Source organism: Berghia stephanieae, chromosome 7, assembly GCF_034508935.2.
Source record: "Berghia stephanieae isolate SIO BIC M18660-M18661 chromosome 7, UCSD_Bste_1.3, whole genome shotgun sequence".
NCBI classification, from domain to species: Eukaryota; Metazoa; Mollusca; class Gastropoda; order Nudibranchia; family Aeolidiidae; genus Berghia; species Berghia stephanieae.
The window spans coordinates 17,372,613-17,391,621 of NC_088366.1; the positions used below are offsets into that span (position 1 = coordinate 17,372,613).

General features: G+C 35.2%; 1 protein-coding gene across 1 annotated transcript in view; it reads right to left on the bottom strand.

The window, feature by feature from the left end:
• The window catches only part of LOC144976815 (uncharacterized), a 132,919-nt gene that overhangs the window by 39,942 nt on the left and 73,968 nt on the right, over positions 1–19,009 (bottom strand). Inside the window, exons 13-19 of the mRNA XM_078921295.1 lie at positions 16,023–16,193; positions 13,279–13,335; positions 12,255–12,389; positions 10,705–11,460; positions 9,487–9,912; positions 8,292–8,429; positions 7,630–7,851 (exon numbers count right to left, since the gene is read on the bottom strand). Coding sequence (XP_078777421.1) covers positions 7,630–7,851; positions 8,292–8,429; positions 9,487–9,912; positions 10,705–11,460; positions 12,255–12,389; positions 13,279–13,335; positions 16,023–16,193 — 1,905 coding nt within the window. The remainder of the gene's footprint in view (positions 1–7,629; positions 7,852–8,291; positions 8,430–9,486; positions 9,913–10,704; positions 11,461–12,254; positions 12,390–13,278; positions 13,336–16,022; positions 16,194–19,009) is intronic.

Consider the following 19,009-nt stretch of genomic DNA (forward strand, 5'->3'; position numbering starts at 1 on the left):
GTTTAATGTTTATAAAATGTTTTATTATGAGAAAAAAGCATAGATTTACTATCTGAACTCAAATCTTGGAGTAAATGTATACCGTTTTGCCGATATTGAGGTTTATTGGTTTTGGTGTCATTTGTCACAAGCAACACGACATGCGTGAACACGTGGAAGTTTGTTTCGTTAAATGGCGATTCGTAATTTTGATCCACCCTTCTTACCAGTCTTTGAAGTGCAGCACTTTCATTTGCCTTTCCAGCGTGGCTCCAGGCAGAAAAGGTAAGTTGAACTTTGGTGTCATCGCTATTTTACATTGTCACAAGCAACACTTGATATTGGACATTACAAAGTGCCACCAAATAATTATGTGTTCAGCTGTTATTCTATTTACAAATATGATATTATGACATCTCACATAAGACTGTGATTTTGACACAATTAATTATTTCCTTGTAATTCTAATTTTTTATGTTTCAGGGTTGTATCAATCAAGAAAAAGACAAAACTCAAGCTTTTGACGAATCCAGATAATAGAAGGGTTGTCAAGAAATTTGATTTGATTTACTATTAACACACTAAATTACTACAAACTAGCAGATTTGATCTGTAGGGCGGATGTTACCGTATGGTTACATGAATTCATTACCATGGCTGATATTTATCTAGTGTTTGTGTGACTTCTGGTACTTTTTGTGACCATTGGTGTCATTTGTTAAAATGTCACAGGTGACACTTAAGTTTGAAGTTTCTAATGTATTTCTGTTTTCATGTTCTTCAAAGCTTGACATGTCATTGAATTACATTTAACAGGCTATATTACATGTGTTCAGTTGCTATTCTTGATTTATTGAGGCAAAATTGCGTTCTAGTGCCGATTTGACCAAAGTAATAGTAACAATAGTATTACTAATTTCTAAGTATATTTCCAATTTGAAAGTATTTAGTTTCTTAAAATATTATTGAATTTCATTTTAGAGTAGGTTATTGTGCTTTTTTGACTGAAAATAATGATATATTATGGACGAAAGTGTGATTTGGTGTTGCTTGTGACATAAGTAATGGTGTCACCGGTCTTATGTCACAAGTCACATTCAGATGCTCTAATTTCCATGTATATTTCTATTTTTGAAGTCTTTGGTTTCTGAAATATTATTAAATTCCATATCTAACTGTGGTTATTACACTGGTTTGACTGAAATTAATGATATATTGTCGAAATTGCAATTTGGTATTGCTTGTGACATAAGTAATGGTGTCATCGGTCTAATGTCACAAGTGACACAATGTCGCTAAATAAGATATGCTTTGGTCACATTATTTCCCAACATTTTATTCCAAAAGGTTCTGAAAATTGCTGGTAATAAGCATATGCAATATTGTTGTTGTTGTTAAGGTACAAACATTTTTATGAAATAATACATTCGCATCCTATGTTGCTTGTGACCGATGACACCAAAAAGCAACATTTTCTAAAATAGTTGGTAATATCATTGTACTATGATTGTTATCGATTGTGTCTTTTTGTCTATAACTTACTAAATAAAGTTTGATACTCAACAAAAATCATTTGGTTATTGAGTTTTTGTCTCATTTTGGTGTCACCGGTCACAGGTGACACCAGCAACATATAGGTATTGTTGACGTGATTATGCTGCGTTAGACCTTAAAGTTATCTAAAGGGCCTTTGATTCATGAAGTACAGGTTTTTTGCTACACATATAGAAACATGAATGGACTATTATGTCACTTTTATTTTGAGAAAAAAAATTGGCACCTTTTGACCTTGGCTCATATATATATATATATATATATATATATATATATATATATATATATATATATATATATATATATATATATATATATTTTGTGTTTTGTAAAGCAAATTTGAATAAGAAAAATGAATTTCTATTGTAACATATTTGACGAATTACCCTCTCCTTACCAACCATTTTCAGAATTTTCCCCGAAAATCCATACCCACCAAATACAAAAACAGACATAATATTGTTCGACAATATGAGCTCTATTACAGAATGTCAAGCTTTTATATCTATAGCAAAAAGAAATTAAATCTGCATGACATAAGTGACTGTTGCATCGTAACAAATGTGACGATTTTCCAATAGGCGGTAAGGAGAGAGTTAAGCCATTATTAAATAATCGAGGCTCTCGATAGCTCAGTTGGTAGAGCATTCGTCTCACGTACATAGAGACCAAAATCGATCCTGAGTGCAAACGAGATTATTTTTTCTGATCCTCTTGTCTACTCAGCTGTGAATGGCTAGCTGGGTCTGTTAGATCTGACGGAACGGAAACCAATTTCTGTTTTCTAGTTCACGCTTCGGAAACCGGGATAAAACTTCGGCTCCACGATCAGAACGGTTCTGAAGGACTACCATAATTGATGCAAAAATCATAATCTATATTAAATTGACACAAATCATTTATTTTCAGCTTTGCTCTTGTTCCGTTCAAACAGTTTTTCCAGCTCATCAAAAGATTTTGATTTCTACTCAAGATCATTTGGCACTATTTTCAAAATCGCTCTGGCAATCCTGTCACATTCAGAATATTATTATGGTGTTACATTGTCTAAAGCTCAATTCGTGGCATTTAGCTAAATTTAATGAACAAGAACAATTTTCAATTTCTTGACGTCATAGTGATAATAATAAATATAATAATAATAATATAATAATAATAATAATAATATAATAATAATAATAATAATATAATAATAATATAATAATATAATAATAATAATAATAATAATATATAATAATAATAATAATAATAATAATAATAATAATAATAATAATAATAATAATAATAATAATAATAATAATAATAATAATAATAATAATAATAATAATAATAATAATATAATAATAATAATAATAGTAATAATAATAATAATAATAATAATAATAATAATAATAATAATAATAATAATAATAATAATAATAGTAATAATAATGATAATAATAATAATAATAATAATAATAATAATAATAATAATAATAATAATAATAATAATAATGATAATAATAATAATGATAATAATAATAATAATGATAATAATAATAATAATAACTAGCCTTTCCAGCTGGGTTTGGTTTCACTGTATCACATAAAGCGAATGTCATTATTTCTTTGAAACAGGCAATATACCGGTGAGAGTGGTATTCGTTCGGGATTAACCGGGCCCTCGAAATGGAACTGTTAGCGGCTATGTGGTCTTGTGGTGTGACACTCGCTTTCGGATCGGAAGGTCATGAGTTCGAGCCTCACTCGGCTCAGCGCATAGTTGAGTCCTTGGAAAAGGTTCTTTACTCACATTCTCTCACCGTACTCTTAGGTGTAAAATGAATACCTGGCCGTTAACAGCGTTTTCTATCGGAAAAAAAATCATAATATCGCTTAACAGGTGTCATGTCTCGTTTTACATGTCAAGTGTTGCTGTTGGCCAATGACCCATTGTAAAGCGCTTTGAGCACGTTTAGTGGAAATTCTCTATACAAAGGCTCACGTTTTTTTTTCTTTGGTGTGTTTTGTATTAGCCAAAAATATGAGATTTGAGGTTAATTTCTACTCGATATGGTGGAGAATAAATACCATTACTTACATTGCCAAAGAAAAAAAAAAGACAAACAAACAAATTAAAAAAAAAAAAGAAAAAAATTCATACAAAAAAGCCACAACCCCCCCCCCCCCCCCCCCTCAGAAAACATCCCCCCCCCAAACCCCCCCCCCCCAAAAAAAAAAAGAAGAAAAAAAAAAAAAACAACAAAAGACAAAAAGAAAAAAAAAAATCCAACAATAAGAAGTATTTACTATAATTATTGTAGAGAGCCAGTCCATGCCGACATAATACCGATATTTAGGGACGTTGAGTCACATATGTTCAATTCTATAATATTGGTTTAAACCCAAGGAGGAGTTGCTACTGGTAATTCGTTTGGAATTATAACGAAAAAAATAGTACTTGAGCTTTTATATAGCGCAATATCCACTTATTGTGCTCAAAGCGCTTTACAAGGGCTCCCTGACCAACAGTAACATTAACCTGTAGAACGGGATAGGATGCTTGTTAGGGCGGTATTACATGTTTTTTCTCCGACAGAGACAATGCTGTTAACGGCCAGATAATCATTCGACACTATTACTGTGAGAGAATGTGAGTAAAGATCCTTTTCCAAGGATTCAACTATGCGCCGAGCGAGGCTTGAACCCAGGATTTTCCGATTCGCAAGCAAAGTGTCATACCACAAGACAAGTAAATAGCCGCACAAAACAATATAAGAATAAAAAAACAAGATTGAAAGAAAGGTTTATCATAACACCTACGCTCTTTCATTTTTCATTATTGGAATACGTGTTTGATTAACTCACTCGATCCTAGAGTTTTTACCTACTTTTCAAAATTGGAAAAAATGTATTAAAAAACGAGCTTGTACATAGAAAGTTTTATTCAACTGCCATTAACATTTAAAAACTAAAAACATTAGGTTTGATACTACGCCTATAATTTGTCTCAGAAAAAATGTAATAAATAGGCATGGGGTAAAAGTAACCCGGGTAAACCACGGATAAAGTCGTTGTTAGGGTTGAATGAGTTAAACCGTGAACATTGGTCAATCGATTACTCGATTACTGGGCACACTACGCTTCAACAGTCATGACGTCACTTCCCTCGTAATGACGCATGGTAACTTAGTAACTGGCTCTAAACTATCGGAACAATGGCGGACGCCCTAATGAAATATTTCTCCGACGAGCATAAACGCGTATCCAGAGGGCAAAAAAACATAAATTTGACCATGTTTTGACTTTTACACATTCGATGACAAGACATATGAAAAGTTCTAGCCAGCATGAAGAATAAAAAGTGCCGAAATTCTTTGTTAAGAACAACGATAGCCGCTGTTGCTGAGCGACGTGACATCAGACTATTGAATCCAATTCTAGACTGACTGATGACGTGGTACACAAAATGAAATCTGACTCATAACCACAAATCAAGCTATTTTTGAATGTAACATAATATATTTACACTTTTAAACCAGTGATGGACACTTCATTCCCTCACTATCATCGACTCGTTTAGTTTGCCGCATCATACAATAGATATGCCAAGTGGCCGATTGGTTAAGGCATTGCACTGTGATCCGGATGACCCGGGTTCGAGCCCCGCTTCAGGCACTTTCGTTTTTTTCCTTGAGCAAGATTATTAACCCACAATTTGCTCACTTGGACAACATGGGTGATTCCTGTTGACATCAGACATCTTGTTTGATGAGTTATCTATATTCCTTCGTGGAATGCCTAGGCGACGATTTCTTATGATATCGTGGCGCAAAAGGCATAATTTATATATAAATAGAATATAGAAGAATTTTTAATAGAATCAAAAGTAAACTAACAAAATGACGCCACATTTTTGATGGTCTCATTCCTGACGTTAAAAATAAAACTTTCTGTTTTATCTCGTGCGACAATCTTATGTTTTAAAAATAATCTTATAGATATCAATTTCACAAATTATCATCATCAGTTGAATGAAGCAAAACAAATCTTGTGCCATTTTCAAAACGGAATGAATTTCACCTTTTGTTAAAGAATTATTTTCACGGGGTTGTGAAAATAAAAAGATGCACTTTAATGGTTTAAGAATGTTAAAAACATGTTTAATCGCTCAATGAATCCCTTTTTAAAGTTATGTCTTACTACTAGCAGATAATGGGGGTCACAAATGCTCAGTTGGTAGAGCACCCGCTTCACCTGCAAAGTGTGGAAGAACTGTTCAAGAGATTTTGTCTAAGTAAAATCGAGAAAGTTATGAAGGATGGCGATCACCCCCCTCGCAAATATATTAAGTTCTCCACGAGGAGCCGTCGCCTTATATCTATAAAAATAAAGACAACACGTCACCTTAATTCATTTTTGCCACATGGTGTTCGAATTTTTAACGCGCAACTGTGATTTAAATTAAATAATATCTTTTAAATATACACACACACACAAGTTCTGACTAAAGGCCAGCGGTATATATATCTCAATTTATCAAATTAATATATAAAGTGTTGCTATTGGTTCTTGGTTGTATATTTTTACATTTTTGTGCATTTGCATATATATATGTACACCTCGTTGCCATAGATTCTCAACTTTGTGTTTATACATTTTTATGCATGCCATGTCTGTAAACGAATTTCCTTTTTTTTATGAATATAGTATATCTTGTTATTATTATTATTATTATTATTATTATTATTATTATTATTATTATTATTATTATTTATTATTATTATTATTATTATTATTATTATTATTATTATTATTATTATTATTATTATATTATTATTATTATTATTATTATTATTATTATTATTATTATTATTATTATTATTATTATTATCATTATTATTATCATTATTATTATCATTATTATTATTATTATTATTATTATTATTATTATTATTATTATTATTATTATTAAATGAACAAAGATCAATTCTGGGTGTAGTCGAGATTTTTTTCTTCTGATCCCCCTGTCCACCCACCAGTGATTGGGTATCTAGGTCTGTTAGATCTGGCGGAAATTATTTTGCGATTGACTAGCTTCGTATCCTAAGGGTAGCAAACAATTGATATTACCCGTTTCACGACGTAGAAACAGGGATAAACGCCGGCGCAATGGGCCTAATGGCTTTAGAGGACTACTACTATTGGATAATAGCCTCGTTCAATATAGTCAAAACCATGAAATAATCGTAACCTTTCTAATTGTATGAATAGAAGGCCTTCAGATTTATTTTCTTATTTATTTTTACTCTTCTGAATTAAAAATTCACCCCAAATACCAGAGCAAACTCAATGTCTCAATCGTTTCTATGTTACATGTTTGTGTTGAGAATATTAGCTATTTAGTTATTTAGCTTAAATGCTGGCCAACTAACTTCGCGGATTTTGTGTGTGTTGAACCCGTGGCCTCAAGAAGTCGGGGAGAAGTGGCTTTCGATAGACTAGAATTTGATGCGACTTTTTTAGGGGTCATGGATAGCTCATACGGTAAAGTCACGATTTCCCCGGTCAGTGCGGGTTTATCGCACCAGTAAGGTCGTGGGTTCGAGCCCCCATCGCCGCCGCGAAGTTTTTATTCTCTGTTGTCTTCTGCCGCTTTCCTACTCACTTCATTTCAAATTTATTATGTCCTTTACCCCTCTCCTTACCACCTATTGGAAAATCGTCACATTTGTTAGGATGCAACCGTCACTTTCTCATCCAGGTTTCATTTCTTTTTGCTATAACTATAAAAACTTGACATTTTGTTATAGAGCCCACATTGCCGAACAATATTATGTATGAAATGTGCTTGTTGCTTTTCTGTTTGAGTAAGATAAAATGTCTATTTTTGTGTTTGGTGGTTGTGAAGTTTTGGGGACAATTCTGAAAATGGCTGGTAAGGAGAGGCGGTTAAGCGAGGATCAAATGCAGTATCTTTTGAATTAAACCCGGATTGTAACATGTTCTTGTTAATCTTTAGATAGGACCATAGTCTATTGAAAAGTAATTTCACCTGACATAACTGATCCGGTTAAGGACTCAAGTAAATGATCAACAGGACATTTGTTTACTCACCCGTCCAATCCCCGGAACACTTGCATGTAGGGTGTGTTTGGTTTCCCGGCATGCACCTGCCACGTCCGTTACAAATATAACTGGCACATCCCCACTCGTCAAGGTCACAAGTCACCCCGAAGTAATCCGCGTGGCAAGTGCAGACGAAGCCTGATGAGGTCATATTGCACCATCCGTGTCCACAAGGAGATAGGGCACACCACAGGTCTTGACAGAACATGCCTGATGCAGAAATATTATGATGAAATTTGAAAAAAATTAAATTGAAAAAAAAAAAGAAACCCACAAACATTGAAAACAGAAAAAAAATAACGAGAATCACACGGACAGCAACATTACATCATCATCATCATCATCATCATCATCATCATCATCATCATCATCATCATCATCATCATCATCATCATCATCATCATCATCATCACCATTTATGAATTTCTCATGCATATTTATAATGTATTGTGCACAAAATGCAATGAGGTGCACCGAAAGGCTCACGTATGAAATTAAAGTATTCACATTAAATAACTAGTTTACTCTTGCAATCGGACGAGCTCCAAATCTCGGCATGACCCCCAGGTAAGAATTCCGACACATATAATAAGTGTGATAAGCAAATGAACGAAAATATACAATTAAATCGATAAAAGACCACAACTTACCTCCATAACGAGGCTCACATACACATTTAGCTACACCACCATCTTGCTTGCACACACCTCCATGAAGACAAGGGGTTTCCTTACACAAGTCAAAACCGAATTCGTAATCGTAACGTGTTTTCTTCAAGAAAGTCAAATCTGAGAGACCAAAGAGGAAAGGCTAATTATGATCCGCCACGTTAAAACGTAACATGTAGGGGTGATTTAGATGCAGAATATGAATTTCTAATCAAATATATGAAACTTGGAGTAAGTTTATATTTTCCATTGAGAGAAATAGATATATTTTTTAATTAGTAAAAAACAACTGCTAAAGACTCAAATTTCTTATCATTGTAGCTTTACTATAAACGCATCGACACTGATATAATGCCCTTTTAGAACAAACATCACAAATACTCTAAGAAACCTTTAAGATTTATTGAAGTTTTTATCTAAACTTCAGAGTGATCTTAAGACTTGTCTTCTATTAAAAACAGGCGACCTACTGGCTGAGTGTGGTATGAATTGAAGCGAATTGGACGCTAAAATATATCGAATTTAACCCAAAAAATGATCCGATTTGCATCAGTATATGATGTAACTTTTGATAGATTAGTTTTATTTCCCTCAATAAAGCTAAATTATTTTAATTTTTAAAGTTATGTTGACACCAACATATATTACAGAAGAATATAAAAATATGCAACATTTATAAACTTTTTTTTCCTCACAAGAATACCAATATCAATTATGAGAAATGAAGGGTGGTTATTACTGTCTCATATTTCATGGATAATGTATTGTTTCTGAAAATAATAGAGAGAGAAAGAGAGAAAGATAGATAGGTAGATAGATAGATAGATAGATAGATAGATAGATAGATAGATAGATAGATAGATAGATAGATAGATAGATAGATACATAGATAGACGGGGTGGGTGTGGCATGGCAGGCAAAGGAGCTGGGGCAGCGACAGACCGAAGGTTGAGGTGGGAAGGTGCAATATTCAAAAAGTGTTTTACCCAAACATGCAACTTCAGAGATAACATGACATATTTCTTCATCTAGACTGCCTTAAACATTGTGGTTGATTTTTTCCTTACAATACAAGACAGACAGCGCCCATTTCAGATTCTGTGTCACGCACACACACACACACTCACACACACACACACACACAATGAGATTTTGTGATAATAAGTGTCTAACATACCTTTGACTACAGCAGCAAAGATGACAAATCGTAACCCCCTTTTAGTACTTTCTGTACTCCCATAACTAATGCGAACCCGGAGTCGATTCAACTCAGAAGTTACGTTGGCATTCACATCTGGTGTGCACCAGGTCTCGACACGCTTTGCTTTGAAAGGATCTCCCTCGGATCTCCTTGCCTCTGTTTCAGGGACTTTGGCTACAGACACATCATCGAACTGAATGTACTGGGATTTACAGTCTCTCTTGGGAAAGTCGTCATGGTCAATGAGTGACACCTGAATGTTATACCCAACAGGCGCCCTTAGGATGATGTCTTGAATAAATCCAGTTGATGCTTGGCTGGGGTACCCGATGTTATAAATATGAGTTACATCGTCAACTTGGAGCTCCTGAATTCTGGTAGGGAGCGTGAGAATTCCAGACCCTGAAATGGTAGAACGTTATTTTAATTAACAATGAAAACAAAAATGCTGTGCTACATCTTTTCCAAACAGATCAAGTTGCAGAAATACAAGTAGTACTTTTCCTTAAGAATAAATAATAAAACAATTTAGACCAAGCATGATTTCCTAAAGTTAGAGGATAAAATAAACAAATGAATCTCAAAACCATCGTCTTCCAAGTCCAATTTCAGGACGTTCATGGACCGTACAAACTGGGTTTTACTGTCTTAATTTACAAAAAATTGGACCTACATGTAAGACGGCCAATTTTACGATTTTATCCATGCCTCGTGCATTTGGCAATGTTACCTTTAATTCATCTATTAGATTATATTGGAAATATATCTATAAGAGTGTTAGTCCAGATCATGCGTTCTTTTTGTCATTTCTCTCAAAATTCATTTCATTGCCCGAAACAAGAGTTATTGAATGAATGGAGTTGGGTATCGTATGTTCCACCTTGGGTTTTATTCCTTTGAAGATCAAGCCCTCGGTACTTTTGATTGCCAGACAGATATGTTACTATTTTTAGATTGTTTTTTATCCATGTCTTTTTTCTATTTGCGCTGTCTGGAGCTGTACCATACTGCCATTTTATTAAAGAACACAGGATGTACTGTTTGGTTAACATTGCATATACTGTGTTTTAAAAAACGTCTGCTGCACAATTCACGGCCTATTCAAAGAATCTCTATTTCTATTTCAAATTTATTGCTCAACAAATCATCTCTGTTAAAGATAAACAGTAACAAATTTCACCATTTCAAACTAACCTGTTTTCACAGTTGCTGTAAACCCCTCATCAATCCCGTATCCATCTGGTTTCTGGTATTTCAGATGAAGGTAACCAGTGTTGGACACCAAGACTGGAATCAGACTATCTGAGAACAAGGAAGAGTTTACGGTATAGACCAGTTTCTGATGGCCAGAATGACCGTCCATTTTGGATATGCTATCAGCTTCCAAGATAAGCTCAGCCCCGTTGATAACGTCCAAGGGAGTGACTGAGTCAAATATCACAGCCAGTAAAGGATATTCTTCTGTAGATTGTATGGATAAGGAGCAGTCAATAGTTGCCGGATAAGGTTTGGGATAGTTGAAACTGGTTATTTGGAAACTAGATGAAGAGTTGATTGAATACTCCCGGTGGCATTGGTCGAGATTAATCCAAGACCACGTGATATCCATCCCTTTGTCGGAAATGGAATAATCACTTTCGAAGTAGATGTCCGTATCGTTGAATTCCGACACAGCATAAATTAATTTGTTTTTCGACAAATTTCCGCAAATTCTTTGGTTTAGAGATGAGTTTTTAATTTCAACAAAATCATACACACAATTGGTTTCGGGTTCAATATTTACATTGGACAACGCTATTAGAATTTGATGGTTTTCAGGAGCTTTAAGAGTTATCAGCACTTGTGCGAGGTCTTTGTAGTTAACAGTTGTAGTTGTTGTATTGAATAATTCAACAAGGGCCAAGTTGCCTGGGGACGTGAAGGAAAGATTTTGTCTCCATGACTGAAATCCTGTGAATGGATGAGAAGATACAAAACCATATGCGGCTCATCGTTTCTAAAATGTTAACAATATGCATAAAGGGAAAAATAAAATTAAAACTAACAGAAATACGAGGTCCTCAATGGAACATTTAAAGTAGTCAACGCATGTTTTTTTTTCACTATGACTTTAACTTTTAGCATATCACCCACCCTGACATAATAACGTATTCAGGCAGAGGGTCGATACACGAGTCATGCTTTTCCCCCTGTCTCTGTTCACTTTGACTTTAAATTAAATGTTATTTCCTTCGTCTTATTCATTACAACGATCTAGCACCAGATTGCCATTTTCGCTTTTACTCGAGACAGCGATATATTATTGATGTCCTGCGTTTATCCAAACAGCTCGGAACATTTCACCAGCCGGAAATAACGTACGATCATACAAAACTGTGCGTAACCTTAAACCTTTATAGTGTGACTTATGGAATTTCGTGAGAAATACTAATACAAATGGCGCCTCTCTAAACAATAACAAAGAACTGAGTGACGTCAATTTCGTTCTATCTATAGAGAAGCGAAACTTCAGCAGTGGCACTAGGGTTTTAATGGCAGACGATACGTATCTATGAAAGGCCCCGTCAAGTAAACATCCTCTCTAATAAAATTGGATTTTAGTACGGGATTTCGCAGCTTTATAAATAATTGAATTGGGTTTTTTCTTCTCACTAAATTATCTCAGACTATGGATAGAACGAAATTGACGTCACTTTAAGGATTAAAGTTATCAGACCTGCAAATAAATGCACGTCGGAACTTACCGTAAGGCATTGGCGCTTTGCGGCACATATAGTGGTGCTTGGCGTTACAAGCTGTATTTGATTGCCTTCCTACTACCAACTGGGCGTTTTCATGCTCTAATGACGTCATAGAAACATTGACAACTGCACAGAGGTCTGGATGAGGGTAATTTGATAAATTAAATGTTTAAGACTTGAAATGGGGATAAAGGCATTATCAATCGATATAAGAAAATGAATAGAAAACCCCATTAGTTACCATCAGGATGATTTTGATAAGCTTCTTTGTGAAGAAATGCTTGCATTAATCTAAATTGAGCTTTGAGCCTTTATATGTAGCGCAATATCCACTATATGGGGTCAAAGCGCTTTACAAGGAGTCCGTGGCCAACAGCAACATTTAATATTAACATTAAGGACGGGGCATGACGCCTGTTAGGCGATGTTACAATTTTTTTCGGACAGAGATAACGCTGTTAACGGCCAGGTACTCATTTTACACCTAAGTATGGTTAGAGAATGTGAGTAAAGAGCCTATGGTTCCCGTTCCCTTGGGTGTAAAGTTAAATACCCAATCTACAGAGTTACCTCTATCCCAATGGTGACTTGCATGGAATATGAATTAATGGGGTTGCTACGTAAATTGCAATGTGAATGTAAATCGTTATATGTTTGTCGTATTATTAAATTATGCGAAGTGTGTCATAATGAAGACGACACAGAACATGATGATGGCGATGATGATGATGATGATGATGATGATGATTGATGATGATGATGATGATGATGATGATGATGATGATAATGATGATTATGATGATGATGATGATGATTGATGATGATGATGATGATGATGTTGATGATGATAATGGTTATGACGGTGATAATAATGAAAATGATGATGATGATGATGATGATGAAGATGATGGTGAAGATGATGATGATGATGATGATGATGATGATGATGATGATGATGATGATGATAGAAATAAGTATATTATTTGATGTCGGCAATGCTAATATGATACGACATGATCAATCATACTTGTAGAAAGATCCGACTTCTGAGTGTCCCAGAAAAAAGCTTCCTCAGGGAGTAAACCTATCAGTAATAAAGAAAACAAAATCATTGAAGTACTTTTAAAATTTCCATACAACTCAGAGATAAACCATACCCCTTTTTCACGTGACCTGGACAAGAAGGAAGTAATCGACAAATGGTAATTGCTTAAGCCGTGGAATGGCCGTCAAAAAGCTTTTATCCTTTACATGAAGGGTGCTATTTGTCTATTAATTAATTGAGCTTTATATAGCGCAATATCCACTAAATGTGCTCAAAGCTCTTTACAAGGGGTAAGGGGTCTCTGGTCAACAGCAACATTTAACATGTAGGACGGGACATGCCATGCCCCCTTTTAGGCGATATTACAATATTTCGGATAAAGACAACGCTGTTAACGGCCAGGTACTCATTTTACACCTGAGTACGATGAGAGAATGTGAGTAAAGAGCCTTTTCCAAGGACTCAACTATGCGCCTAGCGCGAGACGCGAACCCAGGACCTTCCGATCCGAAAGCTAGTGTCATACCACAAGACAACATAGTCCCTCCCATTGAAAAACTAGATACATGTAATTTCTTAATAATATTTTCGACCATTTTATTGGTTTAAAATTAGGTGTAAGAGACAGTTGATTGGAAATTAAAAATAATCTTTTGGTGAACGGGAATACAAATTCAATGTTTAAAACAAAATCCTTTTGGGATCAAATTGTCGGCAAAGCAGAGAAAATCACAAATTATGGCAAATCGAAGTACGACAGCCATACAATTGGTCATTAGATATCTAAGAATCTTACTTGGTGGGTGGAATAAACGTATTCCATTTCATTGTTGTATCTGTTAAACTAGTTAGTTTTTAAAATCATGCAATAACTTACGCTCGGAAGCAGCTGGGAGGATAAAAATAAGTCGTTTAATAACTACAAGGATTCGTATAGTATCTTGCATCCTGATGTCTTTTGACTGTGATGAATAAATATACATAATACAGATTAATTCAGATTGCCTTTTTTTAGAGGTTATAATATGATGTAGGTACTCTGAGAAGGGTTGGATATTGGGTTAAAGTGCTTTAACTCACTCAACCCTAACAACGACTATATCCGTAGTTTATCCGGGTTACTTTTACCCTATGCCTGTTTATTACATTTTTCTGAGACAAATTATAGGCGTAGACCTAGTATCACAGCTAATGTTTTTAGTTTTTACATGCTAATGGTAGTTGAATAAAACTATCTATGTATATGCTTATTTTAAATACATGCTATCCTGTTTTGAAAAGTTGCAAAAATCTCTAGGATTGAGTGAGATAATCAAAGGAGATACGATTAATTGTGTGTGTGTGTGTGGGGGGGGGGGGGGGAATTCGTGATGCGAGTAAATTCAAGTATTAAGTATAATATATACGTGTTAGGTTAAATAGCGGCCATCTTTGTCGTGACCTAGTAGGACAATGCACATTGTTAATACTCTTCAACAGTCGTACTGTCGCTTCCCTCGTAATGACGCATGGTAACTTATTTACTGACTCTAAACTATCGGAACAATGGTGGACACCCTTATTCGTATCCAGAGGGAAAACAAATTATAGATCTGATAATGTTTTGACTTTTACACATTCTGATCACAAGACATATGTAAAGTTTTGGCCAGCATGAAGAATAAAAAGTACCGATTTTCTTTGTTTAGAACCACGATGGCCGCCGTTGCTGGGCGACGGACATCAGGCCATTGAATCCAATTAAGACAGTCAATGATTATAATAATATTATGGTACTTTTCCACAGTCGCTAATGTGAATGACGTATGGTTACATTCTGTATAGTCTATTAATAATAACCTCTTGTTGAAGATATTGATTATTTCCATGCGTTTTTAATACGAAGGTGACCTATTGCTGTTGTCTAGTTTACGTCAACAAGTGGCTGATGCGGGGAAGAGTGTTTCTATCAGAAATTTAAGAATTTATATATATTCTGCTCAAACCGCAATAATAATAATAATAATAATAACAATAATAATAATAATAATAATAATAATAATAATAATAATAATAATAATAATAATAATAATAAGAAGAAGAAGAAGAAGAAGAAGAAGAAGCAGAAGAAGAAGAAGCGGAAGAGGAAGTGGAGGAGGAAGAGGATGAGGAGGAGGAGGAGGAAGAGGAGGAGGGGAAAAATAATTAAATAAAGGAGGAGAAGGAAGAGGAGGAGGAGGAGGAGGAGGAAGAGGAAGAGGAGGAGGAAGAGGAGGAGGAAGAGGAGGAGGAGGAGGAGGAGGAAGGGTGGGGGGGGGGGGGAGAAGAAAACAAACAGGGGTCAGAAAAATTTCGACTGCACTTGGATTGAATTAAGTCCCTTGGCTTGTGAAGCGAGTACTCTACCAAGTGAGCTATCGGGACCTCTTATACCCCCACAGTTATGGGTCATTTATTTTATTCTATTATATTTTCAACATTATTTTTATGTTGGTTTTGTTAACTGGAAATATTATGTTATTATTTGTGTTCTGTATTGGCTAAATTTCTAAATATAAACTTGAATCCAATTAATCTTGTTAGTTTGTTATAAGACAAGGTAAGATAGATAATATTGATCCTTTATAGAGTAACATCACATTTTTATACAATAGCACAATAACTCAACAGTTCTGGTCATGCATTCATTTATTCGACAAGTAAACGCCGTCAAACATGCAAAATAGTAAAATTGTTTTCAGCTTTACCTTTCAAAACTTCCAGCCGATTGATTAAATTGACGTCACTTCCCATCCACACATCAGCCATCTTGGATTGGCAATTAGAAAAAACCATCTCTAAAGTTGTAGCAAGCGGAGGCGCCATTATACATGCTCCGGACATAAACAGCCAGTTACCCTCTCCACAAAAATGGACCGCTGGAAGGAGGAAAAGGAAACAATCTTTTATTTCAGAAATGCTCAACTATCTATACGTGAACATATGCAACACTTTTTTAACTAATTGGATAAAACAAAGACACGCAAATGGTGGTAAACGCATTCCCTCAATATCCATTGGCTGGTGGGGGGGTGGGGGGGGGGGGGTTTATTCGTATCTGCTCAACTCCGACATAATGCCTGTTTGATCACATGATATTAATATTCTGTTAGCTTTGTATCATTTACCTGCCTGATAAAGATTACCATAGTCACATCTTGAAACAAATACAACAAATACGTTAATTAAAGCTGGTTAGTACATCACGAAGTGCTAGTATGCATGCACTCTGTGTGTCAATCTCCCCCATAGATTTCTATGTGGCATTGTCCCTCAAGTTTTCAATGCTGAAGAATCCAAACAAAAACACACAGGAAAGCGTCGAGATGGAAGTAAAATATTGGTTATTTGCTTTGCAAATCAGATCTACTGTTGTTGCGGTTATGTGGATAGTGGTATGACACTCGCCTTCGAACCGAAGAGTCCGGGATTGGAGTCCCGCTCAGAGCGGCGCACAGTTGAGTCCGTGGAATAGGCTCTTTACTTACATTCTCTCAACGTACTCAGGTGTAAAATGAGTATAATAAATAATTTGTACTGTTGCCTAACTGGCGTCATGTCTCGTCCTGCTTGTTAAGTGTTGCCATGCTGTTGGATAGGGAACCTTTGTATTGCTATTTGAGCACGTATAGTGGAACTTACACCTTATAAAGGCTCAATGTTTTCTTTCTACTGATGAGCATAATAATAATAATAATAATAATAATAATAATAATAATAATAATAATAATAATAATAATAATAATAATAATAATAATAATAATAATAATAATAATAATAATAATAATAATAATAATAAAGATGCACGAAATGAACTCTGAGTGTAATAGTGCGAGGTGAATAACCAGATAACAATCAGAGCCAGGTCTTGCAAGCAAAATTGTTGATTGAACTTCACCGAATAGTTCACAAAGTACTAAGATTATACATATGTTGCATTGTCACCAATGTTATAAGTACTATCATTGTCGTTAGATATCTATAGAGTACCGTGCCATTGTCGTCGAGGATTCAAATACAATGAGATTCATATCGCAATGGACTAGGAACATGAAGATATGGATTAGAACTAAATTTTAATCATAGAGGCAATTATTATTTGTACTTCCCGCCGTGGTATGACAAAGGGTCTCATGTAGTGCGGTTATGTGGTCTAGTAGTATGCCACTCGCTTTCGGATATGAAGGTCCTGGGTTCTTTACTCACATTCTCTCACCGTACTCAGGTGTAAAATGAGTACCTGGTCGTTAACAGCGTTGTCATTGTCCGAAAAAGTGTAATATCGCCTAACAGGCAACATGTCCCGTGCTACATGTTCAATGTTGCTGTTGACCAGGGTCCCCTTGTAAAGCGCTTTGAGCATATTTAGTGGATATTGCGCCATATAAAGCTCAATTATTCATTATTAAAAATGTAACTGGGTAAAATTGAGTTATTGAAACAGCCATACACTTGAGCCGAACGCGCATTTTTCTGATTGACTTTCGTGACCCTATATCAATAACTATATTTTGTATTACAAAAATAAGACAATCATAGATTAAAATATATATATTATATTTAGGAGTAATTGTTTTTCTTGCTCTCCTGTAAAAATTGCGACACTTTGTCTTAAGACGGCCGTGTTGGATAGTTCCAGATGAACAATGATGAAAATGTTATAAACAATGTTGGAATAACGCATTGAGAGTGTGACCTTAATAAGAAGAGGGAAGACTATTCATGACGTAAGGTAAGTAGCTCATCAGTCGTATAATACAAAGGGTTACACAACTTTGAGCTTAATTACTGAACAGAAGGACGGCGATAGTCGTAATCCTTTGTTTTCTGTGTTGTGTCTTCTTGTAGGACATAATACAAAGCTGCTGTTTAAAGCTGAAAGACATATTATATTATGGTCTTGTAGTATGGCACTAGCCTTCGGATCGGAAGGCCGTGCTTTTGAGCGGCGCATAGTTGAGTCCTTGTAAAAATGCTCTTTACTCACATTCTTTCACAGTACTCAGGTGTAAAATATTATTTTTAAAAATTCGTTTTATTAATACCATAGGGGAAATTTGTCTCTAGGGTCTATTCCAAGAGAAGACTGGAATAACCCAGGCGTCAGTCGCAGTGCAGCGCCGCAAACTGAGCTAGTGCGAGATGACTTGCTCAAGGCCACACATTGCAGCGGCGTGTGATCGAACTCGGTACCTAATGGGAACGAAGCAAAAACCACTGGGCCACGCTGCTCATAAAAAAGCGTTAGCAGCGTTGTCTCCGTCTGAAAAAAAAATATCGACTCACATGTTAAGTGTTGATGTTGGCTAAAGACACTTTGTTAAGCGCTTTTAGCACGTTTAGTAAATATGGCATTAAATAAAAGCTCAAGGTTAAAAAAAATATACAATAATAAAATGGAATTGCAGCTGATGTGAACGTTTCGGATTGCCCCTTTGTCAAAACACGATTGAAAAGACACCGAAGACGAAATCGTCTTTAGCATCTCATTCACCTTGTATTTCGTCTTCATTCTTTATTCATCGTTCTTGTTGATAAAGGGGTAACCCGAAACGTTCACATCATCCTTCTTTGTAAATAATATTGTTATTATTGTTATTTACGTCCTTGTGTAAGTTTTCCTCACGATAGTATTACTTAGACCATGTAGCTAATACAGAAATTCTAAAAAGAACTAATGTCGGCCTAATGTAGA